The sequence below is a fragment of the Hyaena hyaena genome, unplaced genomic scaffold, assembly GCF_003009895.1.
Source record: "Hyaena hyaena isolate Hyena2069 unplaced genomic scaffold, ASM300989v1 scaffold_233, whole genome shotgun sequence".
In the NCBI taxonomy this organism is placed as follows: Eukaryota; Metazoa; Chordata; class Mammalia; order Carnivora; family Hyaenidae; genus Hyaena; species Hyaena hyaena.
This window is the reverse complement of record NW_024080866.1, coordinates 1139544-1156641: the sequence shown is the minus strand read 5'-3', so window position 1 is coordinate 1156641 and position 17098 is coordinate 1139544. Positions and strand designations below refer to the sequence as shown.

The 17098-nt window shown below is 38.9% G+C and overlaps 1 protein-coding gene and 1 pseudogene across 4 annotated transcripts in view; both read right to left on the bottom strand.

Moving 5' to 3' along the window:
* Nucleotides 1-9476, bottom strand: part of PCGF6 (polycomb group ring finger 6) — a 35406-nt gene extending 25930 nt beyond the window's left edge. For all 4 annotated transcript variants that reach the window (XM_039244000.1, XM_039244001.1, XM_039244002.1 and 1 more), the window contains exons 1-7: nucleotides 9079-9476; nucleotides 8187-8286; nucleotides 8003-8099; nucleotides 7168-7223; nucleotides 7008-7067; nucleotides 5984-6092; nucleotides 860-887 (exon numbers count right to left, since the gene is read on the bottom strand). In XM_039244000.1, the coding sequence (XP_039099931.1) occupies nucleotides 860-887; nucleotides 5984-6092; nucleotides 7008-7067; nucleotides 7168-7223; nucleotides 8003-8099; nucleotides 8187-8286; nucleotides 9079-9441 (813 nt within the window). In that variant the 5' untranslated portion in view covers nucleotides 9442-9476. The remainder of the gene's footprint in view (nucleotides 1-859; nucleotides 888-5983; nucleotides 6093-7007; nucleotides 7068-7167; nucleotides 7224-8002; nucleotides 8100-8186; nucleotides 8287-9078) is intronic.
* Nucleotides 3586-4039, bottom strand: LOC120239616 (annotated as a pseudogene).
* Nucleotides 9477-17098: the final 7622 nt, after the last annotated feature.

The window sequence follows — 17098 nt, the reverse complement described above, 5'->3', positions numbered from 1 at the left end:
CTAAAAATCTAAACAGATCAATGCTATTCCCTTATATATTTATAATCCCAAGTAACTATAAGGCCTGATTTAGCCCTTTTTAAAAAGTTACCTTTAAAAAAAAAGTTAGCTTTTCCTGAATGACTCATACAATAGAAGCAACACCGTATGTAATGGGACCTGTGATAATAGAGACTTTAAGACAACCTGAACTTAAGTATATTACAAAGGAATTCAGTCTTACTTCTAAAAGTTCAGTAAACGATTGAAGTAACAAGTTAGGGCAGGTTATCTTGAACCCAAAATATTATGTACAGATAAAAAACTAAGCTCATATTTAACTCTGAATGCCAACTATGCAAAAAATGCTTTTAGACAGTTTTTAAAATAACCAAATTAGGGGTGCCTGGGTGGCTCAGTCGGTTAATAATCTGACTTTGGCTCAGGTCATGATCTTGCGATTCGTGGGTTTGAGCCCCGCGTCGGGCTCTGGGCTGACAGCTAGCTCAGAGCCTGGAGCCTGTTTCAGATTGTGTCTCCCTCTCTCTCTGACCCTCCCCTGCTCATGCTGTCTCTCCCTCTCAGAAATAAATTAAAAACATTAAAAAATTTTTTTAATAACCAAATTATCATTTAGTTTTAGAATTTTAAAAATGTCTCACTTATGTTTCCTTAGACCACTGCCCTGTATTAATAACAAATCCCTACTTATTCAATTCTTTTCTCATAAACTTATGAGAACATTACTGAATGTACTTCATATTTCTATAACTTTTATTTACAAAACACTACTGGAATTGAAAGCAATCTCCATGATTGCTAATATGACTGAAATTGTGTACTACAGGGTCTTCCTGTGAAGTAAATGAAAATAAAATACCTTAAAATGTCCCGTGCCTTCATTAGCACTGAAAAATGAAAGCAAAATTAATCAACATTTTAAACTATATGTTAAATCATATAACACAGAAAAATAACATAAATAGAAATATTTGAGAAACATCAATTTAATTTTAAAATGCCATCAGCTAACCCTTTATGAAATAAAGAAATGTAGTTGTCATTTCTGCCACCTACTGGCAAGGTAAGGTTAGTTTTATCCGCTATCTTCTACTACTTTGTATACTTCCAGGAGTTACAAGTATATCCTTAGTATTTAGGTTTCCCCCCACATGTTGCTTTCTTACATTTTCTAATTTAAAGTAAAACTTTTTTCCTATCATAATAATTAATGTGTTCTTTTTTCTTTATAGTAACCTTTACAAGACAGATTTCTTATCTAGATTTCCAATTATTTTCCTTATAGCATAATGGGCATGAATTAGTTTGCTTTCACCTAGAAGTGCAAAGAAACTTATTGATTAAGTCAGTTACATTTATTCATGAGACAAGAGGCTCTAACTTTTGTTGAGCATCTACTATGTATAGGCATTGTATTAGGTCTTCATAGAGGATGTATGTTTTTCATTTAGTCCTCATAATAGCCCTGCATATCCGGTACTAGTATCCCCTTTCTACAGATGAGGAAAATTAACCTCAGAGAGGTTTAATAACTTGCTTAAGGTCCCAGAGCTATTAAGTGATAAAGCTTCCAACTCCAGGTGTACCTAGCATCAGAACCCACATTCTTTCCTACCATGTAATAAAGAGCAGGCCAGATCACAATGGCATCGTTCACAAAATATTCTAATACAAATATATTAAAATATAAAAGCTATATCATATATACATTAATATAAATGTTATATACATATATATGAATGTAATATAAACCTAAATTATATAATCTTAGAGTTGCAAAATAAAATATCCTACTTGTTACAAGAATTATTTCTATAGAATCCATGATGTATGGTCATCTGGCTTCTGCTTAAGCACTTAAAGAGACAGCTTCTCAACTGACAAGTCAGTTCATTCCATTTGTGGGCAACTTGGTTAGAAACCACTTGCTTGTACTGAATCAAACATGTTTCTCCCTGTAACTTACACCTACCAGTCCTAGTTTTGTCTTTAGGCACTCTTGTGAACTAGATCCAACTTATCTTTTATATGATAACCCTATAAAGATCTGAAATTAACTTAAGGGCTTAGGATTGTTCTTTTTCAGACTATTTTTGTTCCTTCCCTTACCACATAAGACATGGTTTTCTAACTTTTTCTATTCTGGTTATATCTCACTTTACCAACCTCTCTCTTAAAACATAGTGCCCAGAGCTGAACGTAATACACTAGTTGGATTAATACAGTGTACAGTTGGATAGCACCTCCCTGGTCTACTAAGTGCTACTGAGCTTAAGATTGCATTAAATTTTGGCTGTATCAGGGAGCCTGGGTAGCTCAGTCGATTAAGCGTCCAACTTTGGCTCAGGACATGATCTCACAGTTCGGGAGTTCGAGCCCCGTGTCAGGTTCTGTGCTGATGGCTCAGAGCCTGGAGCCTGCTTTGGATTCTGTGTCTCCCTCTCTGGCTTGCATCTCCCTGGCTTGCACTGTCTCTCTCTCTTTCTCAAAAATAAACAAACATTAAAAAAAATTTTTAAATAAAAATAAAATAAATTTTGGCTGTATCATACTTATCTCACATGAGTCCATTTTCTTTACTAGGCAGATGACATAGAACCACACATTTCTTTAATCTTTTTTTTTAAATGACCCTGCATTATTTCAATATTCATACGTTGCTAATAGTTTAGACATGGTAGGAATACCATAAAAATTGATACTTAAAACATTCCTGTTAGTTGCTATTATGATCTCCAATTTAGAAAAATAGAAACTGGTGATAAGAATTCAGCTACATCCCAAAGGTTATATACATTTAGTTACTGAGACTCTTCAAAGTCTATGGTTTCTATACACACTATATTGCCTGACTGAGGTTATTTTTTATAATCTTCTACTTTACACTCAGGAACTGAAGAACAATAACAAGTATAAGACTATGCATACCCAATTTAGGGGGGAACCTAGCTTCATATTCTAGTGATTGAAAAATCACTGCCCACGGGGTGAACCTACCTCAGATTTTTTTGCTCCTCCAACTCAAGTGGGGTCAACAGCTGAACCAAATTTTACTTTTGTACTTGTATCAGGTTAAAACTCATCTGCCATTTGTCCTGCCATGAAAGAGCTGCCTATGCATTACTCTCAGTAGCCTGACTTCTGTGGTTAACATAAAAGCTTTTCCATGTAGTGAACTCTGGGGACTGGTGACTTCAAAAGGACTCTTTGCTCCTGGAAGCTTTCTTTCAAAGGACACCTTGCCACTTTAAAAGCTTTCTTCCTCTCAACCACTTGAAACTAGATAAAGGGCTATGAGTTAGACTATCCATCATAATCATCAACACAAAAGGTTCAATTCTTTCTTTTTACAGATACAGAAGCTGAAGCTCTGAGACTAGAAGTTCAGTGAGGGCAAAGGCCATGGCTGACTTCTTCAAACCCATATCCTCAACCACTAGAAAAGTGCTTTGCTGGTATGCAGCAGGACCTTAATAAACATCTTGTCAATAAACAAAAAGCAATTTGTTAATGTTTACAAAGCTAGATAATAGAAAAGCTAGGATTTAAACCTAGATCCCTTATTCCAAGTGAAGGCTCTTCTTCTTCTTTTTAGAACAAGAACCACGTGTTTTATTTGTTCATTTCTTGCATTTGAAGTATTTCTCAACGACATCCTTGGCCTGAGACTCTTCGCCACAGTCCTTAACCACCACACAACTGCAACCAACCACTTAATGGGGCTTTCCTTCTCTGTCAGTTTTACATAGGCCCACCCGTTTCCCTTGTTTCTTGTTGTCATCAACCTTAATTAGGTTAATTTGGTATTCAGCACAAAGGGCATCCATCAACTTGACATATATAGGCTCATCACAGTTGGTTGCAAGCACACAAAGATGGGCTTGGTGCTTGTTGAAGGCTTTGACAGCTTTGTGAATTCCACATGCTAGCCCATCGTGGATGAGGGCGGTCTTCAGCACCTCTTGTAAAGCAGTATTAATGTCCATTACACCTCTGGCAGCAATGCCTTCATCAGCCATGGTGATGAGTTACTGCTGGAGCTGAATCTTGAGCACACCAGAGCCTCTGCCTCCCCGGGGCTCCCCATGACAAGGAAAGAGCATGAAGGCTCTTTGTTCTATAGCAGGGAATTTACTAATCAAACAGCTTTGGTAAGCGTTAATGATTGCCTTGAGTACTGAGGTCAAGTTTCACTCATTAGGAAAGCCTGCCATGATTTATTATTGATTTCTGCTGTGGGCAAAGAAAGGTGATGGTGGCATACCCATCACTTATTTGCCACCCTTATATCCCTGCTACTTTTCAAAAAATGTATAAAAAACTGATCATTAGTTCTTACTGTATATTAATAGAAAATTTTACATTTCCCCAAAATATTTTTTAGAAATATAAACTCTTCAGTTTTCAAATTTTAATTAAGTAGACATAAAATATCAGGTTACATAGTAAAAATTCAAACACTATAAAAGACTTTTTCCCATTGTAGACTCACAGACTCCAGTTCCCCTTTTCTAGAGGCAACTGCCATTAACTTTTTTTTTTACATGTCCTTTAAGGAATGGTCTGTGCATGTAAAAAAGAAATACATATACACCTATTTCCTACCACTCTCTTTAAAAAAAAAAAAAAGAAAAGCCATAAATGGGCACATGCTATGTGTTCTCTTATTTTGGAGACTGTTCCCTATTAACACATATGCTGTTACATTACGATATACTCATGTGCTATATACCATTATTTAACCAGGTCCTTTTTAGATTGGAATACATTCTTTATGATCAAAAATTGCTGGTTTAAAGTTTGGTTATTACATAGTTTCTGTTCATTCCTCCAAAGGGATTTCTGTCTTGTTATCAACCACTACTACATGGGCTTTGTGTAGGCATGGAAAGAAAGGCTTCTGGTCTCTTACAGGTCCTTAATATCAGCTGAGAACACAGGGTGACTACGTAAAGAGAAACACAACATACTACAAGCTAGATATTAAACAAATGCTAAGGGCAATCTAAAATTATGAGGAGAAAGTGACTGAAAAGTAAAATAGTCATCAGCGACACAAAATGCAAAATCTAGATTTTCTAAAAAAAAAAAAAAAGCATTTTAGTTTATTCTGCAAACTGTGTAAGAATTTTGAAAACTGCAGTTTGATACATGCCAACTCTGTGATCATGATACTGTATTTAACAATGTTGCAATATAATGGAATACACAATATGCTACATACAATGTTTGAAAGAAGCAATTTATACCAATTGGAATGATATCCGACTACTTCAGAAAACAACTTGGCAAAACCAAGTAAAGTTGCAAACAAATATATCCTAAGACTCAGCAAATCTATACTCTTAGAGAACTATTTCACATACACACAGAGATATGTACAAAAATGTTTAAAGCAACACTGTTTATAATAGCAAAAAAAAATTGGAAACAAGCTAAAAGTTCAACAGTACAAGAAAAAAGTACAAGAAAAAGTCTATTTTAAAGGAATACCAGGCAATGGTGAAAATCAATCAACTAGTGCTACACATTTCCTCATGGATGAATCACAAAATGCCGAGCAAAAAAAAGTTGGAAAACACTTATAGGGATACTATTTAAAGTTTTTAAATGGGCAAAAGCAATTCTACATATTACTTAGGGATAGGACATGCGATAAACATATTTTAAAATATCATGGGAATCGCAATCATTACTTTTAGGAGAGTGGTTATTAACCTCTAAGAAAAGGGGGATGAACAGGAAGGGGTAGCCGAAGGGCTGGTGCCACACGAGTGTGGGTTATTTCTCAGCCTGATGATGGTGATACGAGTGGTTGCAGTGCTATTCTTTAGACATTCTTCTAAGTCTTAAACATTTCATGATTAATTTTAGAAGGGTATCAGAAACATTTGATTTTACCTAAGTTCAGGATGATTTCATAACTGTTGGGACTCAACACATTCTTTTAAGGTTAAGAGGTAGAGAGATTTAGGGTACTCACCCAATGAACTCTAATAATAAAGACATATCAAGTTCAGGTGGAATACGAAACACCGATTCTAAGACTTTCTTAGATCTTCCTTTGCTCGAAGGGACTGGCTGTGGAACAGCTATTTAACAGCCAAACAAAAGAGTTGAGTTAGAATAAAAATTTCATGAATTGAGATCTTTGAAAAATATTACAAAGATATTATAACTATGTTGACTATTTAAAAGATCATAAAGCACTCAATCTCCCTTTCTTTAATAACATTAACTAATCTGTCAAAACCAGTGAAACTGCACCTGAGCATCACTCCACAATGGAAGGCAGGTGTAAGTGGTTGGTTTATCAGGGCCCCAGAGACAGCTCATCAGAACACAATGGTTGTAGATAATTCTTAACAAGCACTATTGTGTGCCAAGGCTCAGGGTTCATGCTCAGCACTGCACATGCACATTCTCATTTAATCCTAATTATAATTCTAATTATAATCCCATGAGATAGTATACTGCTACTTTTTTATTGTTTACTTAAAACTGTAAAAAAAAAAAACAAAAAACGGAGATTACTGTTCAAGTGAGATTAGGCAATATGTAGTACGTGGAAGAACCAGGACTTAAACACAAATTTATCTAACTTCTACACTGTTACATCACCATCATCACAAAAACTGAACAGTTACTATGTTCCAGGCACTGTTGTAAGTGCTTTGTATTACTCAATGTATCCTTACAACAATTTTAGGAAGTACTATCATTATCCCTACTTTATAGAGGAGGAAACTGAGACATTGAAGTTAATTTGTCAAAGTCACACAGAAAGTGGCAGGGCTAGGATCCAACTCAGACAATCTAGCTCCATAGTCTGTACTCTTTAATTTTTATAATTAATTAAACTGAATTATACACCATCACCTTCATCATCTGTCTCTCTCTTTGATCATAAGAAAACAAGCTACCACCAAAAAGAACCTCAAAGGGAATAAATTTTAAGTTAGTATTCTTTAATCTGTAAATACATTATGGTATACACCCAAACTTACCAGGTTTAGGTACTTCTAGACCTCTTTCTTTATAGAAATCATGCATTTGCTTTTTTTCTCCTAAAAAATGATAAAACACAGACTAAATTACACTTAAAATGTAACTAGTAGAGTCAGCAGAGATTCTGGGATTCACAACCATGTAATAAAATAAACTTACTTTCCTCTAGATTGATCACTAATTTGTACACTATGTCTTGTAACTGTCGGTCCAACCTAATAAAAGGAAAGGATGGAGAATACCTCAGAATTCAGCAAAATGTATTTTGGTACAGAGAATGAATGATGCTCTTTGTAAGTAACTGTTTTCTCTTGGGAATAGATATCTTCTTTTTCAGAGGTGAGTTACTTTTAGGTAGCACTGGTTCTCAACTGAGAGAACTTCAAGTCATTACTTATATGTAATCATAACTAATCACAGACTCTTGAATGGTTTGCTAAATTGTTCCATGTGTACTTAGTCTCCTGATAAGAATATGAGCTTAAGGGCAGAAACTGTATTTTGAACTTTTGTGCATCATCTGCAAAGCATTCTTCTAGTAAAAATGTAATAATATTTGCTGAACACATGAAATCAATCCACTTTTAATATTTTTCTTCCCTTAGGAAACGCAGTATGAACTGAAAATCTGAAAAAGGCATAATGACCTGTGACACACAGGTTTTTCTAGAGGCCAGTTCTTTCAGGCATTATTTTTAAAAAGCAGAATTCTAAATATCCCAAAATGACAAGCCTAAACTGCCTCATTAACTTGAGTGACGGAATTAAAACCCTCAAAAAGAGAGGCCTGTGCTTATTTATTTATTTATTCTTGGTCCCCAGAAGGTATCACAGTGCCTGGCACACAGTAAGTGTGTTTAGATGTATTTCTTTAGAGAATATGCAGTTCTCTTTTTGAAACAGGTCAAGAATTCATTCCGAACTACACAACTAGAAGTTTTCAGGAAAAAAAAGTGTATTTAAAATATAAGTTTTACTTATATATTTCTCTTACCTTATGTTATAAAGAGGTTGTGTTTGATGTACTACTATGTTGCATTTTGGACATCTGTTACTATAGTAAAAATGTCTTACGATGCAGCTTTTACAAACTGTTTGAAAAAGAAAATGTTTAAATTAGGATGCTTTAGAGACATTTCAAAAATTGTATTATTTCAAAATGTGAACTATACGCTTACATGTATGAAGACATTCTGTAATGGTAGTTGCATCTATTAAGTAACCTTTGCAAATGGAACACAAAATGTACGGGGTCAGTTCCGAGAGATTAATCAGGCGCTGCAAATGCAATGGAAATAGTTTTAAAATACAAGCTCTTGCCTTCTCAAATTCTTAAGCTGTAATCCCCACATGTCATTATGAACAATGTAACGTCCTTTGCAATACCACAAGGTGTTACAGTACCTCCAACCCTTCAAAATACTTAAGAAAGTTACAGTAACACAATATAAACCAATGTTTCAAAACGACCCCATTCTCTTGGATATACTGTATGCTGCCAGATGAGGGGCATCTTGCTTTATGAAATACTTACAAAATGGTCAAACTTTCCAGATATTAGTGTTTACGTTTAATAGGTCAATTCTGACTGGCTAAGTGGATTACCCAAGTTGATGAAGTATGTGCTACCACATTAAAAACAAAACAAAAACCCTTCTTAATTAGAGACTGACTACCTAGGGAAGGGTTTACCATCCTCTCAACACCCTGTAGAAGAAATGGACTGTCTCCCGTCCGACTTGCAAGTTCCTGGAAGGAGCAGCACCGCACCCTTGACGCCCACCCGCCTGGCATAATTTAGTAATTATTTCCAGAAAGACTGAGTCGGACTCGGAGAGCCTAAGTGAGCGGCAGGAATCTCACAAAGAGTCGACAGGGGGTCGGGCGGGGACCGAGCCCAGTCCGCGCCACAAGCCGCGGCAGGTAGAGCAGGGAGGGGTGGAGGTCGACGCGAGTGCCAAGGGCTGCAACGGCGAGCTAGGGACACGCGGCCCGGCCCTTGATGGGGAGGGCTGGCTTCGTCCCGAAGGCCCCTCGGTCCCGGCGTGGTCAGGCAGGGGCTATAAATACCTCCTCCTCTTCCTCGGAGTCGGGCCGGCCCCCCTCCAGCCTCAGCGAGAAGTGGCTCATCTCTTCCTCCTCCTCCTCCTCCTCCTCCTCCTCCTCCAGGTCCTCATCCTCTTCCAACTCGTCGTCCTCGTACTCGAAGCGGCCCCTCATGCGGCCCAGGCTGCGCTCCGGCTCCAACTCTGGGGGCCGGGAGCCGGAGCAGCCGGGAGCCCCCGCCTCGGGCAAAGGCGGCGGGCCCTCCTCACCCGCTGCGGGTGCTGGGGTGAGGGCAGGCGGGGACACGGCAGGTGGGGGCGGCATGGCTGCAGCTTCCTCGGCCCTGGCGGCTCCCGCGCTGCCCGTCGCCACCGAAACCCTCTCCATGCCCGGGCCAGAGGCCGGTCCTGACGAGACCCGGCAGCTGGATAGCGCGGGAGTTCTGCCGACCTGCCTACGCTGCCAGTGCGCAGGCGCAAGAGACCCGCAGGGCCCGCTGGGAAATGTGGTTCACCATCCTCACCTAAACCTGGGCGAGCACTGAGCCGTTCTGCATATAGGGCGGGGCCTACTGGCCGTGTTTAGAGGAATCCTCAAGTTTTAACTTTGAAGGCTGATCTCTTCACTCCATTTTCATTTTATCTTATTTTTAAGCAATTTGCTCTTTCAACTGATCGCTACACCAAGGCAGGATTCGAACTTACAACCCTGAGATCAAGAGTTCCGTGCTCTACATTACCTGTTTAAAATGATGAAATTGTTAAGTATATGACTTCCGCTCAGATCATGATCTCATGGTTCATGGGTTCAAGCCTCGCGTCAGGCTCACGTCAGGCTCCGTGCTGACAGCTCAGAGACTGGTGCCTGCCTCAGGTTCTGTGTCCCCCTCCCCTGCTTGTGCTCTGTTTCTCAAAAATAAATTTAAAAAACGTTAAAAAATTAACATGACAAAACTGGTACCATTACAGAGAGCAGTATTCTGTCTATATCGATTGGTGTGCAGAGCACTAAAATAGGTGCTATTATGTATTACGAACAAAAATGACCTAAATTTGAGTGGCGGTTGTGCGTTTCTTTCATCCAAGATTATTTCCATTAGGAAGTATGACGTTTCTATTTTGAAATATGTAAGTTTATTTATTTGGAGGAATTAAATCTTTTATTGCCACAGGATGGACGTTTAATCACCATTTGAAGACCATCCTCAAGTCCCCATCACATAGAGGAAAGTCAATTATATTTACTTCAACATTTATCGGAGGTCTATTGTAGCAGGAACTGAGACCTATCCACGCACTCCCACTCCCACGCCAATTTTTTTTTAAGAAAGAGATTTGGAGTTGGCGTCCTTTATCCATGCTAACATAGTGCCAGCTAATGTCACGATGCTTGCAAGCTGGATTCAGAAAGGAGTTAAAAGCTCCTTAAGGAAATAATGCTAGCGGCGGTGGGGGGGAAGATCACACTTGAAAGAGAATGTGTTGTCACTGAGTAAAATCAATGCTAATTTGGGAGTGCTATACATACTTCTTAGGGAACTGGTGAATAAATCAAGTCACTATGCTCATTTGGGGGAAAGTGAACCAGATTTGATGTGCACTCAACGCTCCTGGACTAGACTCTCCCTCTCCCTCTGTAGTCCCCCAAATCTAGTCAAGCCTAAAATACTGAAGTATGCAAGATTCAAAAAGTGGAAGGAAGGAAATGTCTCTTCCTGTATGGAGGAGTATAAAGCTTCCAGGAAGGGGGATGGGAACTGGACGAGGTTATTGAAAGAGGATGGCTGAAGAGTTTGAAAGAGAGACACCTGAGATACTCTCCTTACAAGACCCTAAAACTGTAAGATCTTCCACCTGATTACATTAGATTAAGGCATAGCTTCTAATCTTTCAATATTGTTAAGACAAAATAATTACTTGTACCATACATTTTAATTACAAAACTTTGTACTGTGGGGCGTCTGGGTGGCTCAGCTGGTTAAGCTTCCAACTCTTGATATCAGCTTAGGTCTTAATCTCAGGGTCGTAAATCGAAGCACCACAATGGGCCCTGCACTGGGCAGGGAGCCTACTTTATTAATAGTTGTATTTTATGTAAAGAATGTAAAATATTGAGAATCCTCAAAAATTTTTAAGTATAATCAAAAATTGCATATTTTAAAATCTGGCAAGCTAAGTGAATTATGAATTTGAATTACTGCCATTGGGTGGTAGCAGTTTAGTTGGTAAGCAGAAATATATGCAGGCTTTGTTCAGTCCTAGAGTGCTAAAGGCAGTTTTATGTGTCCTCTTGGCAAGGCTATAGTACCCAGTTTTTCAAATACTTACCTAGGTATTGCCGTGAAGGTATTTATGGATGTAATTAACATCTCAGATCAGTTGACTTTAAGTCAAAGATATTATCCTGTATAATTTGAACAGATCTTATCCAATCAGTTGAAAGCCTTAGGGGTAAAACTGAGATTTGCCTGAGGAAGAGAAATTCTTCTGAGGACTACAGCACTCATCCTTCCCAGGAGTTTCCAGCATGTTGGCCTGCCCTACAGATTTCAGACCTGCCTAACAAGCCTCCACAATTGTTTAAAGCAATTCCTTGTAATAAATCTCTTAACATAATTATATGTGTCCTAGTAGTTATGTTTCTCTGGTAGATAGACTAATCTATATGGTAAATGGCTTAACTCTGTGATATTTATAATACGTGAAGCTTTCCAAAATGTGTATCTATTTCATAAAATGAGGATTTCTTGTATCTCCATTATGATCTAAGTGTGTTTCCACATCAAAATTAGATTTTGGACTCTTAATCTGGGACCTTTACATTCTGACAAGGCACTGGAACTGAATCATGTTCTCGACTGAACCAGAACTTGACTTTCACCCTGAATGCTAACTTGTTAAAATAGTGTAAATGTAAAACAGCAGAAGTGGACCTACACAATGAATAACTGCACTCCTTACACGATAATTAATTAGACTGACAGAGACAGTGCAGAAAAGGTGAAAAGTCAGTACTAGAGTCATTTTGGGGGGGAGTGTGTTGCTTTGATAGTTCAAACAGAAGATGTGCCTCATTGGCTTAGTCAGTGGAGCATGAAATTCTTGATTTCAGGGTTGTGAATTCAAACCCCACATTGAGTGTGGAGCCAACTTAAAACACACAAAAGAGGGGCACCTGGGTGGCTCAGTTTGTTAAACACCGGACTCTTGATTTTGGCGCAGTCCACGATCTGGCAGCTTGTGAGTTCCAGCCCTGTGTTGGGCTCTGTGCTGACAGCATGGAGTTTGCTTAGGATTCTGTTTCCCCCTCTCTTTCTGCCCATCCTCTACTCATGTGTGCTCTCTCTCTCTCTCTCTCTCTCAAACATAAACATAAAAAGAAAGAAAGAAAATCATATCTAAAAACTGTTATGAAGGGTTCACACATTAATTAACTATGAGATGGCAGTGATTGCTTGATTGTAAAGGTTGATTATGAAGGATAGTGGGTCTCTGAGTATAAATTGTTATTTTTATTTATTTATATATTTAAAAGTTTACTTATTTATTTTGAGAGAGAGAGAGAGAGAGAGACAGCGAGAGCATGCAAGCAGGGGAAGGGCAGAGAGAGAGGGAGAGAGAGAATCCCAAGCAGGTTCCTATGCTACAGAGCTAACTCAAAGCTCAATCTCACAAACCATGAGATCATGACCTGAGTTGAGATCAGTAGTCAGACTCTTAACTGACTGAGCCATCCAGGGACCCTGGGTACAAAATTTTTAAATCAGATCCATGACCAATATTGTGGGACTGAGTTCTTGAGTTGCAGCCCTGGGTTGCACTCTGTGCTGACAGCTCAGAGCCTGGAGCCTGGTTCAGATTCTGTGTCTCCCTCTCTCTCTGCCCCTCTCCTGCTCACACTCTGTCTCTCTCTCAAAAACAAATAAACATCTTTAAAATTTTTTTTAATGTTTTTACTTATTTCTGAGAGACAGCGTGAGCAGGGGAGGGTCAGAGAGAGAGGGAGATACGGAATCTGAAGCAGGCTCCAGGCTCTGAGCTGGCTGTCAGCACAGAGCCCGAAGTGGGGGTCGAACCCACGAACTGTGAGATCATGATCTGAGCGGAAGTCGGATGCTTAACTGACTGAGCCACCCAGGCACCCCTTAAAAATGTTTTTTGAATCAAAGGACTGGGGAGCCTGGCTGGCTCAGTTGGAAAGGCATGTGACTCTTGATCTTGGGGTCATAAGTTTGAGCCCCATGTTGCGTGTAGAGATTACTTTAAAAAAATACAAAGGATTTTATGGTATCAATATTCATTTCAAAAAAGTATTATTAAAACAATTTCAAATCATCAAATGAATATGTTATATAAATAACTACTGATATAACTCTGACCCAAAATACAGACTCCAATAAAGGTCTAGACTTGATTTGTAAATATTATTTACCTATTTCTTGTGCTGATTTGCTAACATAGTGAGGGTTCCTGAAACTCATAGCTTTGTCTTAATTTCAAGGATCACATGGCTAATGATCTAAAATTCTGCACTGCTGCTCAAGTCCTACAAATCATGTCTTCGGATGTTATACAACAAATTGTATTTGTGAAAGAAGATCAAACTTTAGAATCCTCTAAAAAGTCAGATTTCAAAGTTATTTAGCATCAAATAACTTTGGTAACTTTCTAAATAAAAATGTGTTTTTTGTTTGTTTTCTCAAATAGCCCATCTAAAGCAGACTCTTTAGAATTCCATTATAGAGGTTTGTAAGAACTATACTAAATCTGATTAAAGGCAGGGGATGAATATACTCATTTGTTGTTGCTTTTGTTGTTACAAAATGTTGACTAAGTTTAGCCAAAACAATCTTGAAAGAGAAGAACAATGTTGGATGACACACGCATCTCAATTTTGAAACTTACTACAAAGCTACAATAATCAAAACACTGTGGTACTAGTGTAATGATAGAGATACAAATCAAATAGAATAGAATTGAGAGCACAGAAATAAACCCTCATATTTGTAGTCAATTGGTTTTTGACAAAGTTCCCAGAACATCCAAAGGGGAAAGAATCTCAACAAATGGTGCTGGGATAACTGGATATCCACATGCAAAAGAATGAAGTTGGACCATTATCTCTTACCATATATAAAAATTAGCTGAAATATTAAAAAATTAGTTGAAATGGATGATAGACTTGGGGCACGTGGGTGGCTCAGTTGGTTAAGCAACCAGCTCTTGATCGCAGCTTTTTAAAAGTTTATCTTTTTTTTTAATGTTTACTTTTGAGAGAGCCAGTGGGGGAGGGGCAGAGAGAGTGGGGAGACAGAGGATCTAAAGCGCACTCTGTGTTGAGAGCAGAGAGCCCGATGGGGGCTTGAACTCATGAACTGCAAGATCATGACCTGAACCAAAGTTGGATGTCCAACTGACTGAGCCACTCAGGTGCCCCTATTTATTTAGTGTGTGTGTGTGTGTGTGTGTGTGTGTGTGTGTGTGTGTGTGTGAGAGAGAGAGAGAAAGAGAGAGAGGAAGGGAGGGAGAGAGAGAACCAGTAGGGGAACTGCAGAGAGAGAGAGAGAATCCCAAGCAGGCTCTACGCAGATGGCGCCGAACTCACAAAAAGTGAGATTATGATCTGAGCCAGAATCCAGATCGGGACGTTTAAGCAACTGAGTCACCCAGGTGCCCCATCAACTCAGGTCTTAATCTCAGGATTGTAAGTTCAAGCCCTGCATTGGGCTCTGTGCTGGTTGTGAAGCCTACTTAAAACAAACACACCAAAAAATGGATCACAGACTTAAGTGTAAATGCTAAAAACAGTGAGGGTACAGTAGAAAATATGAAAATGTTACATTCATTTTTCTTTTCAAAATTATGTTTAAAGACTTGGAAGACAAAAAGAGAGGTCATAAAAACTGTACAAGAGAAATAATTCCTGAATAATAATAATAATAATAATAATAAGCATTCACTTAAATGACACTGGACCCAAGAAAGACAGACTAAATAAGATTAAGCACAGTTTTTTCTGACATGCTTTCATTAACCCACAGATACATGTCTGGTACACATCACTATCATGTGTTAAGGAATGTTATATTGGCCCTTCCTATCCTTAAAAAATAAAATAATAAAGAATTTTTTATGTGTGTGTGCTAACGAAACGTCTTCAATGATAATTCTGAGAACCAAATCTTTTAAAGTATATAAGGCAAAATTTTGTTATTCAGGGTAGGGGTATGGATATATGGGTAGGCCCTAAATGTTGGTTTAGCTTAATTTAGACCAGATACTCTGCACAATAGGGCAACCCACGTCTTCTTGGCTGAGACTACTATTAGAAGGGCCCACTGAGGAAAGAAAAGGACCCACTCTATGGCAAACCACTTGAAGATATTAAAACAGAGCAATCATCTCCCTAAGATCAGTTTGGGTCCACAGAGGTAGACAGCCCTTTAGCCAATGGTTGAAAAATGAATAGTTTTGCATACCTTGTAAAAGTCATCTAAGCAACAATTTCTGAGGTTTGAGAGTTTGTTGTTTTTATTTCTCCCCCCACCCCACCCCATTAAGAAGATATGGTGCTGCTCCACTGGAAATACTGGAATACTGAGGCAAACCTTCTACCAAGTGGAAGTCGGAAGAGATGTGAAAAGCTAATAGCCTCCTTTCAGACACGGATTTGGCCAAATCCTACAAATGCTTAAGGTGGAAGAAGGGCTTGCAATTGGGAGTATACTGGTCATGTCCTATAGGATATTCATAGAGGAGGGGATAAAGCAGCAGTTGAACACACTCCCCAGTAAACACGGGCTCCCACAGACCAGGTCAGGGCTCCAGCCTTGTAAAAGTGGATCGTACTCATCTTGTTCTATGAAGAACACCATATTTGGACAGGGAAGGGAGGGGGAAGAGGCAAGAGAGGGGGAGAGAGAGAGGAAGAAAGAGATTTAAGTACCAGTCTGCAGGACAATAGCATTAGCACTGGGCATAGGCACCAGCTGACTATAATGAACAAGAAGATTCACCCTCATATGTCAAGGCTTGTCACTGACCCAGACACAGGAGCTGCTAGAGTGGGGAAATGGTCACTCCTTCATAAAATAAAAATGTGACAGCTATTAAAAAATGTGATAGTCATTTAAATTCCCTCAAAATGGGTGAGATTACCCCTTCTCTTCAGACGAGATTGGTGTGTTCAGGGTGGTATGGCCGCAGACTCCCTTCTCTTCATTAGGAAGGGCTCATCTGGCATGAATGAAGATCAGTGGCTGCCTGAAGTCTGCTGCCTGTTTGCAAGTCACACCATGTTTTATTACATTTAATAAACCAAATAATGCAATCTATTATAAATACACATTATGGAAAATTTAGAGAATTTACTAGAGGAGGCAGCAATAGCACCTGGAAAAAAGTTGAATATCTGGAGAAAAGAGGAAACCAAACAGTAGATCTGAGAGCATAAATAGGAAATAGCCTGGAGCAGAGATTGGCAATGTTTTTAAAGTTCTTTCTTTTTTATTTTCAAAAAGTTTTTTTATGTTTATTTTATTTTCGAGAGAGAGACAGAGACAGAGTACAAGCAGGGGAGGGGCAGAGAGAAAGGGAGACACAGGACCTGCAGCAGGCTCCAGGCTCCAAGCTGTCAGTGCAGAGCTTAACGTGGGGCTCGAACTCACAAACCATGAGATCACGACCTGAGCTGAAGTCAGCACTCAAATGACTGAGCCAACCAGGTGCCCCATTTTTTAAGTTCTTTAAATTTATTTTTGATTTATTTAATTTTTAACTTTTTGTTTTTTTGTTTTAGAGAGAGAGAGCACAAGTATGGGAGAGGGACAGAAGGAGAGAGAGAATCTCAAGTGGGCTCAACGCTCAGCATGGAGCCCAATGTGGGGCTTGATCCCACAAACATGGGATTGTGACCTGAGCCAGAATCAAGAGTCAGACACTTAAACATCTGAGCCCACCTGGGCTCCCCACCTGTAAAGTTCTATTTAGTAAATATGTTTGGCTTCATGGGCCATTTAGCCTCTGTTGTAGCTATTCAAGTCTGC